The sequence below is a fragment of the Sapajus apella genome, unplaced genomic scaffold (genome assembly GCF_009761245.1).
Source record: "Sapajus apella isolate SASKATOON/1434 unplaced genomic scaffold, GSC_monkey_1.0 scaffold114, whole genome shotgun sequence".
Lineage (NCBI taxonomy): Eukaryota > Metazoa > Chordata > Mammalia > Primates > Cebidae > Sapajus > Sapajus apella.
The window spans coordinates 4,911,556-4,925,995 of record NW_022437054.1 but is presented as its reverse complement, the minus strand read 5'-3'; the positions used below and the strand labels follow the sequence as shown (position 1 = coordinate 4,925,995).

General features: G+C 42.7%; 1 protein-coding gene and 1 long non-coding RNA gene across 4 annotated transcripts in view; both read right to left on the bottom strand.

Moving 5' to 3' along the window:
* The window catches only part of LOC116537909, a 4,282-nt gene extending 1,981 nt beyond the window's left edge, over positions 1-2,301 (bottom strand). The window contains exon 1 of the long non-coding RNA XR_004263414.1: positions 1,823-2,301. This is a non-coding gene — a long non-coding RNA (uncharacterized LOC116537909). The remainder of the gene's footprint in view (positions 1-1,822) is intronic.
* EEF1AKMT1 (EEF1A lysine methyltransferase 1) overlaps positions 1-14,440 on the bottom strand; it is a 150,161-nt gene that overhangs the window by 38,262 nt on the left and 97,459 nt on the right. For 2 of the 3 annotated variants that reach the window (XM_032260131.1, XM_032260130.1), the window contains exons 3-5: positions 7,805-7,887; positions 6,705-6,985; positions 4,268-4,554 (exon numbers count right to left, since the gene is read on the bottom strand). In XM_032260131.1, coding sequence (XP_032116022.1) covers positions 4,418-4,554; positions 6,705-6,985; positions 7,805-7,887 — 501 coding nt within the window. In that variant the 3' untranslated portion in view covers positions 4,268-4,417. Of the gene's footprint in view, positions 1-4,267; positions 4,555-6,704; positions 6,986-7,804; positions 7,888-14,440 lie in introns of those variants that run through there. The other variant, XM_032260132.1, reaches the window with a different exon arrangement.

Below are 14,440 nucleotides of genomic sequence, written 5' to 3'. Positions count from 1 at the left end.
GGGGGGGGGGAAGGGTGCAGAGATGGGAGGTAGGTATTGTGTTTTATCAAACAAATAAGGAGGTTTACTGGCTAGAGAAATTGTGCCAACCAAAGTTCAAAGACATCTCCCAGATCCACTTGGCTTATCTCACCCATCTCCCTCCGTGCCCAGGCTTTGTAGAGGAGTAACACATGATACTGTACATTTCAGAGCTTCTGCCCCTCCTTCCAGAAAAGCATGTTTCCTTTACATGAATTCTACCTGGAGGATTCTGTGGAAACCCTTGGAATGGAGATGCTTTCCTGGTTACTAAATATCTTTTTTTTTTTTTTGAGACAGAGTATTGCTCTATTGCCCAGGCTGGAGTGCAAATGGCACGATCTCAGCTCACTGCAACCTCTGCCTCCTGGATTCAAGCAATTCTCCTGCCTCAGCCTCCTGAGTAGCTGGGATTACAAGTGCCCACCACTATGTCTGGCTAATTTTTTGTATTTTTAGTAGAGATGGGGTTTCACCATGTTGACCAGGCTGGTCTCGAACTTCTGACCCCAAATGATCCACCCACCTCAGGTTCCCGAAGTGGTGGGATTACAGGCGTGAGCCACTGCACCAGCCCCCAAGTGATAACATTTCAATTATATGGTTGTTCTATAAAAATGGAATCATTTGGGAACAGCAACCCAAAAACACTCTGCAAATACCAACAGTTCCACATCAGGGACCAGTTATCTCATTATGTCTTACTGCATCTCTTTCAGCAGGGAAATCGTCATTTTTAGTAATCGGTGCTAGCTCTGATTTTAGGAAGGAATAGAAGGGGAAAGAGTATGGTACCCCATCTGAAATGGGGTCTTAAAGTTCCCCCTGCCTTTCATCTGTTCTTGCTGTTCAGGTCCTCATCACCCCAGACACACATTTGAGGAGTTTCTGCGAAGTACTGGAATTTTGTTAGCAAAACAGAAATTATTATTCTGCCCCTCCCCACTCATCAGGAAGGACTTAAAAAGACGTGGATTGAAACATTCCTTTTAGGCCGGGCAAGGTAGCTCACGCCTATAATCCCAGCACTTTAGGAGGATGAGGCAGGTGGATCACGAGGTCAGGAGATCAACGAGGTCATCCTGGCTAACACGGTAAAACCCCATCTCTACTAAAAAAACAAAGAATTAGCTGGGCGTGGTGGCCTGTGGTCCCAGCTTTAAAAATCACTCTTTTTGGCTGGGCACAGTGGCTCACCGGTGTAATCCCAGAAACTTTGGGAGGCTGAGACAGGCAGATCACCTGAGATCAGGAGTTCAAGACCAGCCTGGCCAACATAGTGAAACCCTGTGTCTACTAAAAACACAAAAATTTTATTTTTTGTAAATAAAAAATTACAAAAAAATTTTTGGTAAAAATTCAGGAGGCTGAGGCAGGACAATTGCTTGAACCTGGGAGGCAAAGATTGCAGTGAGCCAAGATCATGCCACTGAACTCCAGCCTGGGCGACAGAGCAAGGATCCATCTCAAAAATCAAACAAACAAAAAACATTCCTTTTAACCTTTGCAGTGCTTTGCTAAGGTACAGGAGGTGAGTGTGCCTTGGGGGTTCCGGATGGCATGACTGACTGTGAGCATTGCCCCGCCCGACGCCTCCCACCTGATTAACTGCCCTAAGGAATACTCTAGGCCTAATGAGTTTTATTTCTTTTTTAATATAAGGTTGCAGAGGTATAGACGGCCTTTTATGAAACCTAGAAGTGGATCATATATAAACACAGATTTCCTAAAATCAAAATCACGCTGGGGTCCAAAGCCATGAAACATGTTGGCTGCTTATTAAACAAAAAAATGTCATTACCTCATTTCATAAGCCTCCTAAGTTACAATGTTTATACATTTTTGATAGGAATCCAACTTTGTTCCTTGTGTCCCTCGCCTCCTGTGAAGTAAGGTTTCTCTTCAACTAAATGCTGGATTTATAGCACAACTGCAATTCTGTTATTTCTAGACTAATATTCTCCCACAGTTCCTAAGTTAAACATTGCATTTCTGTATGTAATTTGTTACTATAATGTAACAAATTATAGTAACAAACTAAATAACCCCTGCCTGCCTTATTATTATTAACAAAATATAACAAACAAAATAACCCCTACCTGATTATTTCCATATGTAGTTTGCTCTGTATGTAATTTGTTACTTGCTATATACGGAGCAAACTACCTATGGAAATAATCAGGTAGGGGTTATTTTTTAAAGAACACTTACTGAATACAGAGGCCAGGTGCTTGTACACTGATAAAAATACCAATGTCTCATAAAAACACTCCAGCCTTGTCACCCAGGCTGGAGTGCAATGCTGCGATCTCAGCTCACTGCAACCTCTGCCTCCCAGATTCAAGCGATTCTCCTGCCTCAGCCTCCGAGTAGCTTCGAATACTGGGAATACAGGTGCTTGCCACCACACCTAGCTAATTTTTGTATTTTTAGTAGAGACAGGGTTTCACCATGTTGGTCAGACTGGTCTCAAACTCTTGACTTCAGGTGATACACCTACGTCGCCCTCCCACAGTGCTGGGATTACAGGTGTGAGCCACCACGTCTGGACCACAAAGAGTGATTTTTAAATTAAATTAAAAGTTGTCCAGAAGCTGGGCAGCCGAGGGCTTAGAAACAGCAAGAAAGACCAGGCCTGTCCCCCAAGCTTCCCCAACCTGGGCCTCCTTTCTGGCTCGGTCAGAACAGACTGGGTTTTGCTCTAGGGCTAATGAGCCCCCTGGTTCAATAACACAGGCTCATTCCTGGCTCTCCTCACATCCCTGGCAGGTAGAGGCTGTGGTCCTGCTCCACTCAGCCAGAGTTTGGAAATGACACGTCACTTCCTTTCACATTTTGGGTTTTTTCTGTTCTTGTTTTTGAGACAGGGTCTGGCTCTGTCACTCAGGCTGGAGTGCGGTGGCACAATCACGGGTTCATGGCAGCCTGGCCTCTTGGGCTCAGGTGATCCTCCCACTTCAGCTGCCCAAGTAGCTGGGACCACAGGAGTGTGCCACCATGCCTGGCTAATATTTTTTTTCGTATTTTTTTGTAGAGACAAGGTTTCACCATGTTTCCCAGGCTGGTCTCAAACTGCTGGACTCAAGTGATCTGCCTGCCTTGCCCTCCCAAAGTGCTGTGATTATAGGTATGGGCCCCCACACCCCGCCTCCTTTCACATTTTATTGGCCAAAGCAAGTCATATGAGACGGGGAAGTATAATCCTTTCCCAGAAAGAGAGTGTTAATTTTTCAGAAAGTTTTTATTTTGAAATGATCGTAGATTCCCAGGAAACTGCAAAAATATACTGATAGGTCTTATGCCCTTCACCCAGTTTACCTAGTGGTAACATCTGATGCAATTACAGTGCAATGTCACAATCAGAAAATGGACACTGGCTCAACCCACAGACCCCATTCTATGTTCAGCAGTTTCACACTACCTCATCTGTGTGTATGTGTGTGTTTCTACCCAATGCTGCCACATGTGCAGATTCATGAAGCCACCACCACAGACAAGACAAAGAACATGCCAGCACCAAGGAGAAGTCCCCTTTGTGGTCTGCCCATCCCCTTCGCCCCATCCTGATAATCCCCCTGCACCCACAAATCTCTCCTCCCTGAGAATGTCACACCTAGAAACATCCAGTGTGTGACCTTTGCAGAGTGGCTCTTTCACTCAGCATGATGCCCTGGAGACTCAGCCGTGCTGTGTGTTCACTTCCGATTGCTGAGATGTCCTCTGGGGTATGCGCAGAGGAATATTTTCTGAATAGTGAGAATCTAGCATACTCCCCAGCTCCATTTTTTGGTCCTGGTGTTTGATTTACACATGGCACTTTCATTTTCTCAGGCAGTTCAGAGGGAAGGTGCTGAGGCTGAGCCACATGGGGAGGGCACCTGGGCACCTGTCACCCTCGCAGTCCCCCTAGAACCTGGAGGAGGAGGAGAGCCCCAAGAAGCACTCAGACACTAGTTATTGGATTATTATCTTATTTCATGGAGGTAAGTCTGTCTCCTTGGAGGGCTGGGGTGGGACAAGGGGGTGGGAGTCCTCACAAGTCCTAGGATTTTACCAGACTTCTCTGGCTCGAGGCAGAGGCCAAAGTCCTGTCTCATTCAGGAGCCCTTGGGCAAGCCACACAACTGTTCTGTTAAATGAGGAGAGTAGATCAAACAGGTTCTAAGGTTTCTTCCAGCTTGAATTCCACGGATTCAGGTTGGCAGAAGACTGAGCTCTAGGGAGGCCCTCCCTAAGGAAACAATAATGAAGGTCATGTACTTTATTTTGGAAATCAGGCCAGGGACAGCTCCAGTTTTGGGGGAAGGGGAAGAGATTATAACTTTTCAATCTACTAGGAAAATAAAAAAGGGGGAATGTGAGAGGTTTCCCTCCTGTGTTATGTCACCATCTGTAATTAGATCAGACAGTCCAGCCCAGAATCATAATTCACATAACAGCGAAACTCATTTGCCAAGTTCCGGGTGTGTTTTGGAATAAACGTGCACATCTTCACTCCAAGGAGTTCTGCTGCCTGTTCTTCCATGACGGCCCCTGAAGAGAACAAAGCAAGTGAATCCAGAGAGTGACAGCCCAGCCGGAGCTCAGTGCCTTGTGAGCTGTGAGAGGGGCTCTAGGAGGACCACTGGGGGCAATTAGGTGACAATTCACAAGTTGGTGGAGGGGGAGCAAGTCTTCTTTACATTCCCTTTCACCTTCTCCAACGTTTTTGCAATTTACCAACTTTTTTCCATGTCTTTTTTATTGAATGAATTATTTTCCTACCTCTGCAGAGCCAGGACACTTAGAAATTTAGAAGCAGATTATACACATACACACACACACACACACACATGTATTTTGTGTGTGTGTGTATATATGGAAAACAAAAATAATTACTAAAAACTAGCATTTCCCAACGTTGAGCCAAGAGTCTTTTTCAGTAATATCCAATCTTGCAAATAGGTACGAATGCATTCCCACCATCTTTTGCTATCTCCTCCCTGTTTCTCCCGGCCCCGGACCCTCCACGCACGGCCAGCTCCCCTGAGACATCTGGTAAGAGGTGGCATCCACAGCCCTGATTCCTGCCCTCTCTTCCCCTCCACACTCGAGCATAGTGAGCTCCCCCGACTTCATCTTCAAACCAACTCTGATGCCCCTGCCCTGCCCTCCTTGCAGGCCACCGCCCTCCCTGGGGTGGTGGACACCTCGGGTGCTGAGAATTAAAGAGATCGGTCAGTTGGTAACATTTTAGTTCTCAGCAACAGCCCACGGTGCCCAGATCCACGCTCCCCAAAACCTCTTCGGTCAACCTAAAGCAAATGTCTTATGTCTTCAGACAAGTTGCGCTCTGCCATCTTGGGCTTCCAAAGAAAGCCCCAACGCCCACGTCCCCTCTGTTAGGCACTGGGGGCTTCCCGCCTCGATACTGTCCTCGTGGGCGGCTGCAACCGTGGCTCCTGACCCTCAGGTCTCTGGGGCAGAGTGCAGGTGCCTGGGTCTCTGTTACTCTTCTCAGAGTTAATGCTTCCTGTCTTTGGTCTATTTTACTTTTTTTTTTTTTAAGTACCCCCTAAAACTAAAATGTATACTCCATGAGTCCAGAGCGCTGCCTGCCGGAGCACAGAGGAAAGGAGGCAGCGGAGTGAACGAGCCTGCATGGAACCGCGGCGGGTGTGCAAACACAGCGGCCCTCCCCACATGCGCAGCTCCGTGGCACCAGAACAGGCCCCCCGGGGCTCCACTTCTGGCCCAGCCCTGCTCCCAGCAGGGTGCCCAGGGGACACGCAAGGCCCCGACGGACTGGGGTATAGCGCCCGGAACAGTGCTGAAGGGTGTGGACACCACCAGTGCCCAGAAGTAAAGACCCCGGCCAGTTGGTGACATTTTAGTTCTCAGGTTTTTCCTTTTTATTTGAGACAGTCTTGCTCTGCACCCAGGCTGGAGGGCAGTGGCACCATCGCAGCTCACTGGAGTCTCCACCTCCTGGGATTAAGCGATCATCCCACCTCTACCTCCCAAATGGCTGGGACTATAGGCCCACACAACCACGCCTGGCTGATTTTAAAATTTTTGTTTTTAAAAATAGCAAGGGGCCTTGCTATGTTGCCTAGGCTGGTCTAGAACTCCTGGCCTCATGCAATCCTCCCACCTTAAAGTTCTCAGATTTACTCTATTGAATTTTGCCATGCCTGCCTTAAGAAAGTATATCGAACCCAGACTGGTGGTGCATACCTGTAAGTCCCAGCTACTTGGGAGGCTGAGGTGGGAGGTTGCTTAGCCCAGTGGTTCGAGGTTACAGAGAAAAACAAAAAGAAAACTCTTCTACTTTTAGGAACCTAGTCTACTCTTTGAACTCTATAGATTCCAAATTTCTTTTTGATAAAAGTGTAGAGGTTGGATCAAGTACCACCACTACTGATGATGATGGTACATAAAAGTAACAGCTGATATTCATCAAGCAGTCACCATGCACCAGACTCAGTGTTGGGTACTTTATGTGTCACTTAATTCTTTAGGACCCTTAATGGCAGAGAATATTATCAGTCCTAGTTTACAGATGAGGAAACCAGGGCACAAAGAGTTAAATAATTTGTTCACAAATCACACAGGGAGTGGTGGACTCAGGATTTCTTTTTGACCCTTAAGACCTGAATAGCCACTGTCAGTGACTTTCTTGAGGCATCAAATGCAGCACCTACCTGTGCACAGCAGAATCTTGCCCTGAGTCAGGTACTTGATGGTTTCTGATGTTTTTCTGAGACATTCCTCCGAAAGATAGGGAGGATCTGCTATTACCATGTCAAAACTATGTGCAGCAATTCTTTCGGGTAAGTCCAACGGATTATTGTAATCATAGAAAATAAACTCCTCTCCATACATGGCAAATCTTTTGTCATATTCAAAGATGTATACAGAAAAGTCTTCTCTGCACATCTCTCTGAGTTTCTGGTAAACACTGGGGGCACTCACACATGCGATTCTAGAAAACAAAATGAACACACTCATGAAACATCTTTAATAGAGAGATTACAGTGTTAACAACTACTTCACTAAAAAATACATATAGGTCCGAATGCTCAGATTTTCTTACAAGAAATAATAATGCAAACTAGTGTAACAGTCAATGTTGAGAAAAAACTTTATAGTATCTCACTTTTAAGGAATTTCGTAGTTAAAAGTCTGTACCTTCTTCTACATAGAAGATAAAGAGAAGAAAAAGAAAAAAAAAAAGTCTGTATCTTTTTTTTTTTTTTTGAGATGGAGTCTCGCTCTGTTACCAAGGCTGGAGGGCGGTGGCATGATCTGGGCTCACTGCAACCTCTGCCTCCCGGGTTCAAGCGATTCTCCTGCTACTCCTCCCCAATAGCTGGGATTACAGGCACATGCCACTGCACCTGGGTAATTTTTTTGTATTTTTAGTAAAAATGGGGTTTCATCATGTTGGCCAGGCTGACCTTGAACTCCTGACCTCAAGTGATCTGCCTGCCTCAACCTCCCAAAGTGCTGGGATTACAGGTGTAAGCCACCGTGCCCAGCCTGTAACTTATAAAGACAAGAAACAGGTTAGAAAGTGTTAAAAGGAACAGAGATAAGGTATTCCACAATGAATAGAGTTCTGAGTGGGTCTCTAAACTCAGTGTTGAAGTGGGCCTTAATTTGTCATGTGCTGCAAACCATGACCTACAATTTTTGCAGATTACAGTTCAGACTTCTTATAAACCATCTGTCATCCAGGAAGGACATTCAAAATATTACATTAGATTATAAGGCAACAAGAGAAACAAAATTTGAATCTCACCTGCCACCCTCTCCTACAGCCACAGTTGCCTCCTGTGCAAGTCGCAGAGCAGTTTCCTGACTATACCAGAACTGACTCAATTGCTGTAACAGAGAAATGGGTTGGTAGCATTTTAGAACTGGCGTATGCTTTGTTCTTTTAATTTACATCTACTATACCAATGTTCATATATTTTTAAAAAATTTTTGTTTTGCAAATTAATCTTTCTTTGAAATTAAATTAATACAAGCCCCTAATGAATTAATGGAATCTAGGCATCAATGCCTATTAACATCACAAAAGGAGACCACCAGTGTTTCCTGATAGAACATACCCACACCTTTGGATGAGTTTTGCCAAAAAAAAAAAAAAAAAAAAATAGAACTTGAATCTGCTTAAGTTTCTAGGTTCAACCAATAATGAACAGAATTACAAACACAGAGGATGGAAGAATGAGTTCACTAATACCAGAGGATGCAATTAGCAAACTCCAGACTGTGCCCCTTGTCCACAGCCTCATTTTACCTTATACATGTTTCCTAAATTACTTGTTTTTCCCTTGGGAGCAAGTTTGTTTTTCATTTTGCTCCTTCTGTTTCATCCTGATTGATGATTTTTAAAAACTTTCTAGTGATCTTTAATTATCTATTCATATTTATAAATTAAGCAGGAGTTTAATGAAAAAGGTAGCATGGTTTTCCTCTGTAATCATACAAACCCATTTTTCCAACAGGCCTCTCTCTTCCCTGAATGGCAGGGCTGGGGGCAGCAGTTGCGTGGGGCATGCCAACTGGGGGTTCTCTGCTTTAAAAATCTGCCCTGTGTGGGAACAACCCAAATGCCCATCAACTGATGGATGGACAGACAAAATGTGGTACATCCATACAATGGAATATTATTTGGCCATAAAAAGGAACAAGGTACTGATATATGCTATATGGATCAGCCTTGGAAACATTACACTGAACAAAAGAAATCAGACACAAAAGGCCACATATTGCGTGACTCCATTTATATGAAATGTCCCAAGTAGCAAGTCTATAGAGACAGAAAGTAGATTAGTGGTTGGCAGGCACTGGGAGGATTGGGAAATTAGGAGGTAACAGCTGAAGGACATAGGGTTTCTTTTAGAGGGAATGAAAATATTCTAAAATTGACTGTGGTGACAGTTGGACCCACCTGTGAATTTACCAAAACCATTCACTTGTATACTTTTAAAAGATGAATTTATGGTATGTGAATTCTATCTCAACAAAACTGAGATCTACTGAAATAAAGAGAGCTTTACTCAGAGTATGGAGGACTTTTGTGTACTTCCTTCCTGAAAGGAGGTGCCTTTTTCCTATGGTGAAGCTCTGAAGTTATCTCAGATTGTATTCTGTGTCTCTTTTTGGCTTTCCTACCCAAATTAGGGCATCCCAAAGCAGATTCTTAGTGAAAACTCCTCTGGGATTCAGCCTGGAGGCAAGAACCTCTGATGCTATGTATGCCTTCAGGATACAATCAGAGGAAATAAAAGAGACCAACTGGCCCAAAGATGTTGGCAGGCCATCCTTTAATCAAGCAGAAATTGGCCCATGAGCTACTTTTACCACTTATGTTCACAGGCTCTGAGTTTGGAACCCAGAGTCTCTGGTTCTTTTCTGGAAGACAGACTCTCATCTGTGCTGCAGTTCTCAGAGAGGCTGGTAGTTTTGTCTGCTGTTCCACAGACCATCTTACATCCATTTTCTTTCTTCCAGAAGTTTACTGAAATTCCTGTCAATAGCATCCTTTGTTTCTTTGTTGTTTTTTTTACACTGGAATTGTTTTTTTAAAAACATCTTTACTCTTCATTTAACAGAAAAGAAAAGTGATCATTGAGGTGGCTAGTCCACCATCTTGAGTCGGAAAGTAATGATTATACTTAGTAGATACATACCCAAATTTTACCTCTTCAAACTTAACTTTGTAACCTAACATTGTAAGGCATCATAGCTGCGTTTCTTAAATAAAACTAAGAAACTGTACACTTGACCCTTTTTCAGTATTCTAGAGTTTATTATTTCCCCTTTGACAGTGATTTAATTATTCCCGTTTTCACTGTTACAAACATGCCACAATGACTATTCTAAATATCCCTCTTGTATACATGTGCATACAACTCTGTGTAGAGATTTTTAGAAATGGAATTCCTAGCTGCAGGGCATACACAGTTAATATTTTGGTAAATATTGCCAAATTGCCCTCCAAAAAGGTTGAGCCAACTAAAAAAACTACCAACAGTATTTTACTGTTTTAATTTGCACTCCTCTATTGTACATTTGAGCATCTTCTCCTGTATTTAATAATTCATTTTTATTTTTCTTTTGTCAATTGCTTCTAGCCTTCCCTAATTTTTCACAAGATTTACTGTTTTATTACTGACTTATAGAAGCTCTTTAGATAGTCTGTGAGAAAAAAAATGACAGGTGTCAAATAGAACTAGTTTGCAACTAGTACCTAGGTCCAGGTATTCCCTACTTAACAGAAACTATTTCAAAGAACATCAACATCAGATTGAGTTATTCATGTGATGGAGCAAGACAAAAATATGACCATTCTAAAAAATAAAAATAAAATAAAATAAATGACCATTCTGTAATCATACCTGAGTGCAGATAAAAGAACACTGTGCAAATCACAAAAATGACGATGAATGCCTCTTTACCAGCTAGCATGGGTGCCTGCTGATAACTTTACCAATTACACCTTTAACTTCATTTGATTCCGCCCGCCTCCTAGATAATAATTATTCTGGCTTTTTGACAAACTTGCTCCAACACCTAATGCAAGCCAACATCACAAAATAATCTCCTCTTAGCAGCCTCTTACTAAAATGTCCCGCAGGCTGCCCATGGTGCACAGCCTCTCGTGTTCCAATGAGTGCCTATAGGTGTTTCCCGGTATCTTTGGCTGGAGGACACAGACACCTGGATACTAACCCTTTGCTCTCAAGCATGATACAAATATTTTCTCCTCATCTTTCTCCTGTCTCTTAAGCTTGTTTATGGTATCTTCTGTTATCAATAAGTTTCTAATTTTATATTGTCAACTTTATCAATCTCCTTTATGACTTCTTAGTTTTGACTTTTCTACCTTAAACTATAAAAATATTATCCCATATTTTCTTTTAATATTTTATTTATTTATTTATTTACTTTTATTGAGACAGAGTCTCACTCTGTTGCCCAGGCTGGAGTGCAGTGGTGCAATCTGGTCTCACTGCAACCTCCACCTCCGAAGTTCAAGCGATTCTCCTGCTTCAGCCTCCCGAGTACCTGGGATTACAGGTCTGGCTAATTTTTGTATTTTTAGTAGAGACGGGGTTTCACCATGTTAATCAGGCTGGTCTCAAACTTCTGACCTCAAGTGATCTGCCTGCCTTGGCCTCCCAAAGCGCTGGGATTACAAGCGTGAGCCACCGCGCCTGGCCTAATACTTTTATTATTTTTATGTTTAGCTCTTTACTCCACCTTGACTTTAATTTTGTGCATGGATTATGATGATTATTTTTTTCCCCAAATCTAGGATACACCAGGATTCAATTCACACCTGTCACTTTCTCTAGGTGGGTTTCCTTGACTCCCCCTCCACCTCAAAAGTCTGGGAAGGTGTCCTTGCGTTTTTCTTCCCATTTTGCTCCAATCATCACTTTCGTCTCAGAATAGTTTGCTTGAGAGCAAGGGCAGTGTTTTATTTATTGTTCTACTACACCTGACCTTTTTGTTTTGTTTTGTTTTGTTTTTGAGATGGAGTCTCACTCTGTCACCCAGGCTGGAGTGCAATGGCTTGATCTCGGCTCACTGCAACCTCCGCCTCCTGAGTTCAGGCCATTCTCCTGCCTCAGCCTCCCGAGTACCTGGGACTACAGGCACGTGCCACCACACCCAGCTAACTTTTTTTTTTTTTTTTTTTTTTTTTTTTTAGTAGCAATGGGGTGTCACTGTGTTAGCCAGTATGGTCTCGATCTCCTAACCTCATGATCCACCTGCCTCGGCCTCCCAAAGTGCTGGGATTACAGGCGTGAGCCACTGTGCCTGGCTTTTTTTTTTTTGGTATTTTTATTTTACGTTCTGGGATACATGTGCAGAACGTGCAGGTTTGTTGCATAGGTATACATGTACCATGGTGGTTTGGGGCACCGATCAACCTATCATGTAGGTTTTAAGCCCCAAACGCATTAGGTGTTCATCCTAATGCTCTCCCTTTCCTTGTCCCCAAGCCCCTGACAGGCCCCAGTGTGTGATGTTCTCCTCCCTTTGTTCATGTGTTCTCATTCTCAACTCTCACTTATGAGTGAGAACATGCAGTGTTCGGCTTTCTGTTCCTTGTTAGTTTGCTGAGAATGATGGCTTCCAGCTTCATCCACATTCCTGCAAAGGAGATGAACTCATTCTTTTTTATGGCTGCATAATATTCCATGGTGTGTATGTGCCACATTTTCTTTTTCCAGTCTATCAATGATGGGCATTTGGGTTGGTTCCAAGTCTTTGCTATTGTAAATAGTGCTGTAATAAACATACATGTGCATGTGTCTTTAGAGTAGAATGGCTTACAATCCTTTGGGTATACACCCAGTAACGGGTCAAATGGTATTTCTGGTTCTAGATCCTGGAGGAATCGCCGCACTGTCTTCCACAACAGTTGAACTAATTTACACTCCCATCAACACTGTAAAAGCATTCCTATTTCTCCACAGCCGTGCGAGCATCTGTTGTTCCCTGAGTTTTTAATAATTACCAGTCTAACTGGCATAAGATGGTATCTCATTGTGGTTTTGATTTGCATTTCTCTAATGACCAGTGATGATGAGCTTTTGTTCATGTTTCTTGGCTACATAAATGTCTTTTTTTCTTTTGAGAAGTGTCTGTTCATATCCTTCACCCACTTTTTGATGGGTTTTTTTTTCCTTGTAAATTTAAGTTTCTTATAGATTCTGGATATTAGACCTTTGTCAGATGAGCAGATTGCAAAAATTTTCTCCCATTCTGTAGGCTGCCTATTCACTCTGATATAGTTTCTTTTGCTGTGAAGAAGCTCTTTAGTTTAATTAGATCTCATTTTGTCAATTTTGGCTTTTGTTGCAATTGCTTTTGGTGTTTTAGTAATGAAATCTTTGCCCATACCTATGTCCTGAATGGTATTGCCTAGGTTTTCTTCTAGGGTTTTTATAGTTTTGGGTTTTACATTTAAGTTTTTAATCCATCTTCAGTTAATTTTTGTATAAGGTGTAAGGAAGGGATCCAGTTTCTCTTTTCTACATATGGCTAACCAGTTTTCCCAGCACCATTTATTAAATAGAGAAACCTTTCCCCATTGCTTGTTTTTGTCAGGTTCATCAAAGATCAGATGGTTGTAGATGTTGGTGTTGTATCTGAGGCTTCTGTTCTGTTCCATTGGTCTATATATCTGTTTGGGCACCAGTGCCATGCTGTTTTAGTTCCACAGCCTTGCAGTATAGTTTGAAGTCAGGTAGCACGATGCCTCCAGCTTTGTTCTTTTTGCTTAGAATTGTCTTGGCTATACAAGCTCTTTTTTGGTTACACATGAAATTTAAAGTAGGCTTTTCTAATTTTACAAAGAAAGTCAATGGTAGCTTGATGGGAACAGCATTGAATCTATAAATTACTTTGGGTGGTATGGCCACTTTCACAATATTGATTCTTCCTGTCCAAGAGCATGGATTTTTTTTTCCCCATTTGTTTATGTCCTCTCTTACTTCCTTGAGCAGTGGTTTGTAGTTCTTCTTAAAGAGGTCCTTCACATCCCTTGTAAGTTGTATTTCTAGGTATTTAATTCTCTTTGTAGCAACTGTGAATGGGAGTTCAGTCATGATTTGGCTCTCTGCTTGTCTGTTATTGGACCTTTTAAAAGGTTTATCTGGATGATCTTACTAATATGGAATGATTCTACATCACTCGAAACAAGATGGCAGGCCCGACATGGTGGGTCACACCTACTATACTAGCACTTTGGGAGGCTAAGGCAGTGGATCACGAGGTCAGGAGTTCAAGACCAGCCTGGCCAAGATGGTGAAACCCTGTCCCTACTAAAAATACAAAAATTAGCCAGGCATGGTGGTGGGTGCCTGTAATCCCAGCTACTCAGGAGGCTGAGGCAGAGAATTGTTTGAACCTGGGAGGCGGAGGTTGCAGTGAGCCTAGACTGGACCACTGCACTCCAAAGGTGGCATTCAAAATGACTATAACAATTAAAACAAGGTGCAATTCAAAATGGCAAGTGGTATGAATGAAACATATATAGCACATCTTTAAACCAATAAACATTTACTGAATATAATGAAAAACAGAATTGCTTCAAATATTTCCCATCTGGATGTCTGCATGCTATTTACTGAATATTTACTTATAAGCCCAGGTTTAAAATGTTTCCAAAGATAAAATGTACATATACATGTGGATATATGTATTTATTAATTCACGTCTATATCTGTCTATCCATTCTTATCTACAGGAAAAATGCCTGGCTCTGACCTCTACCTCTGCAAAGGACAGCTGGAAGAAAGCTCCTAGCATATAGAGAATGGAAGGGCTCTGAGTTCACTTGATTTGGGAGGTAGCAGACAGTAACTGTTACCATGAACCATAAGTGGTAAGAGTTGTCTGCTGGTTGACT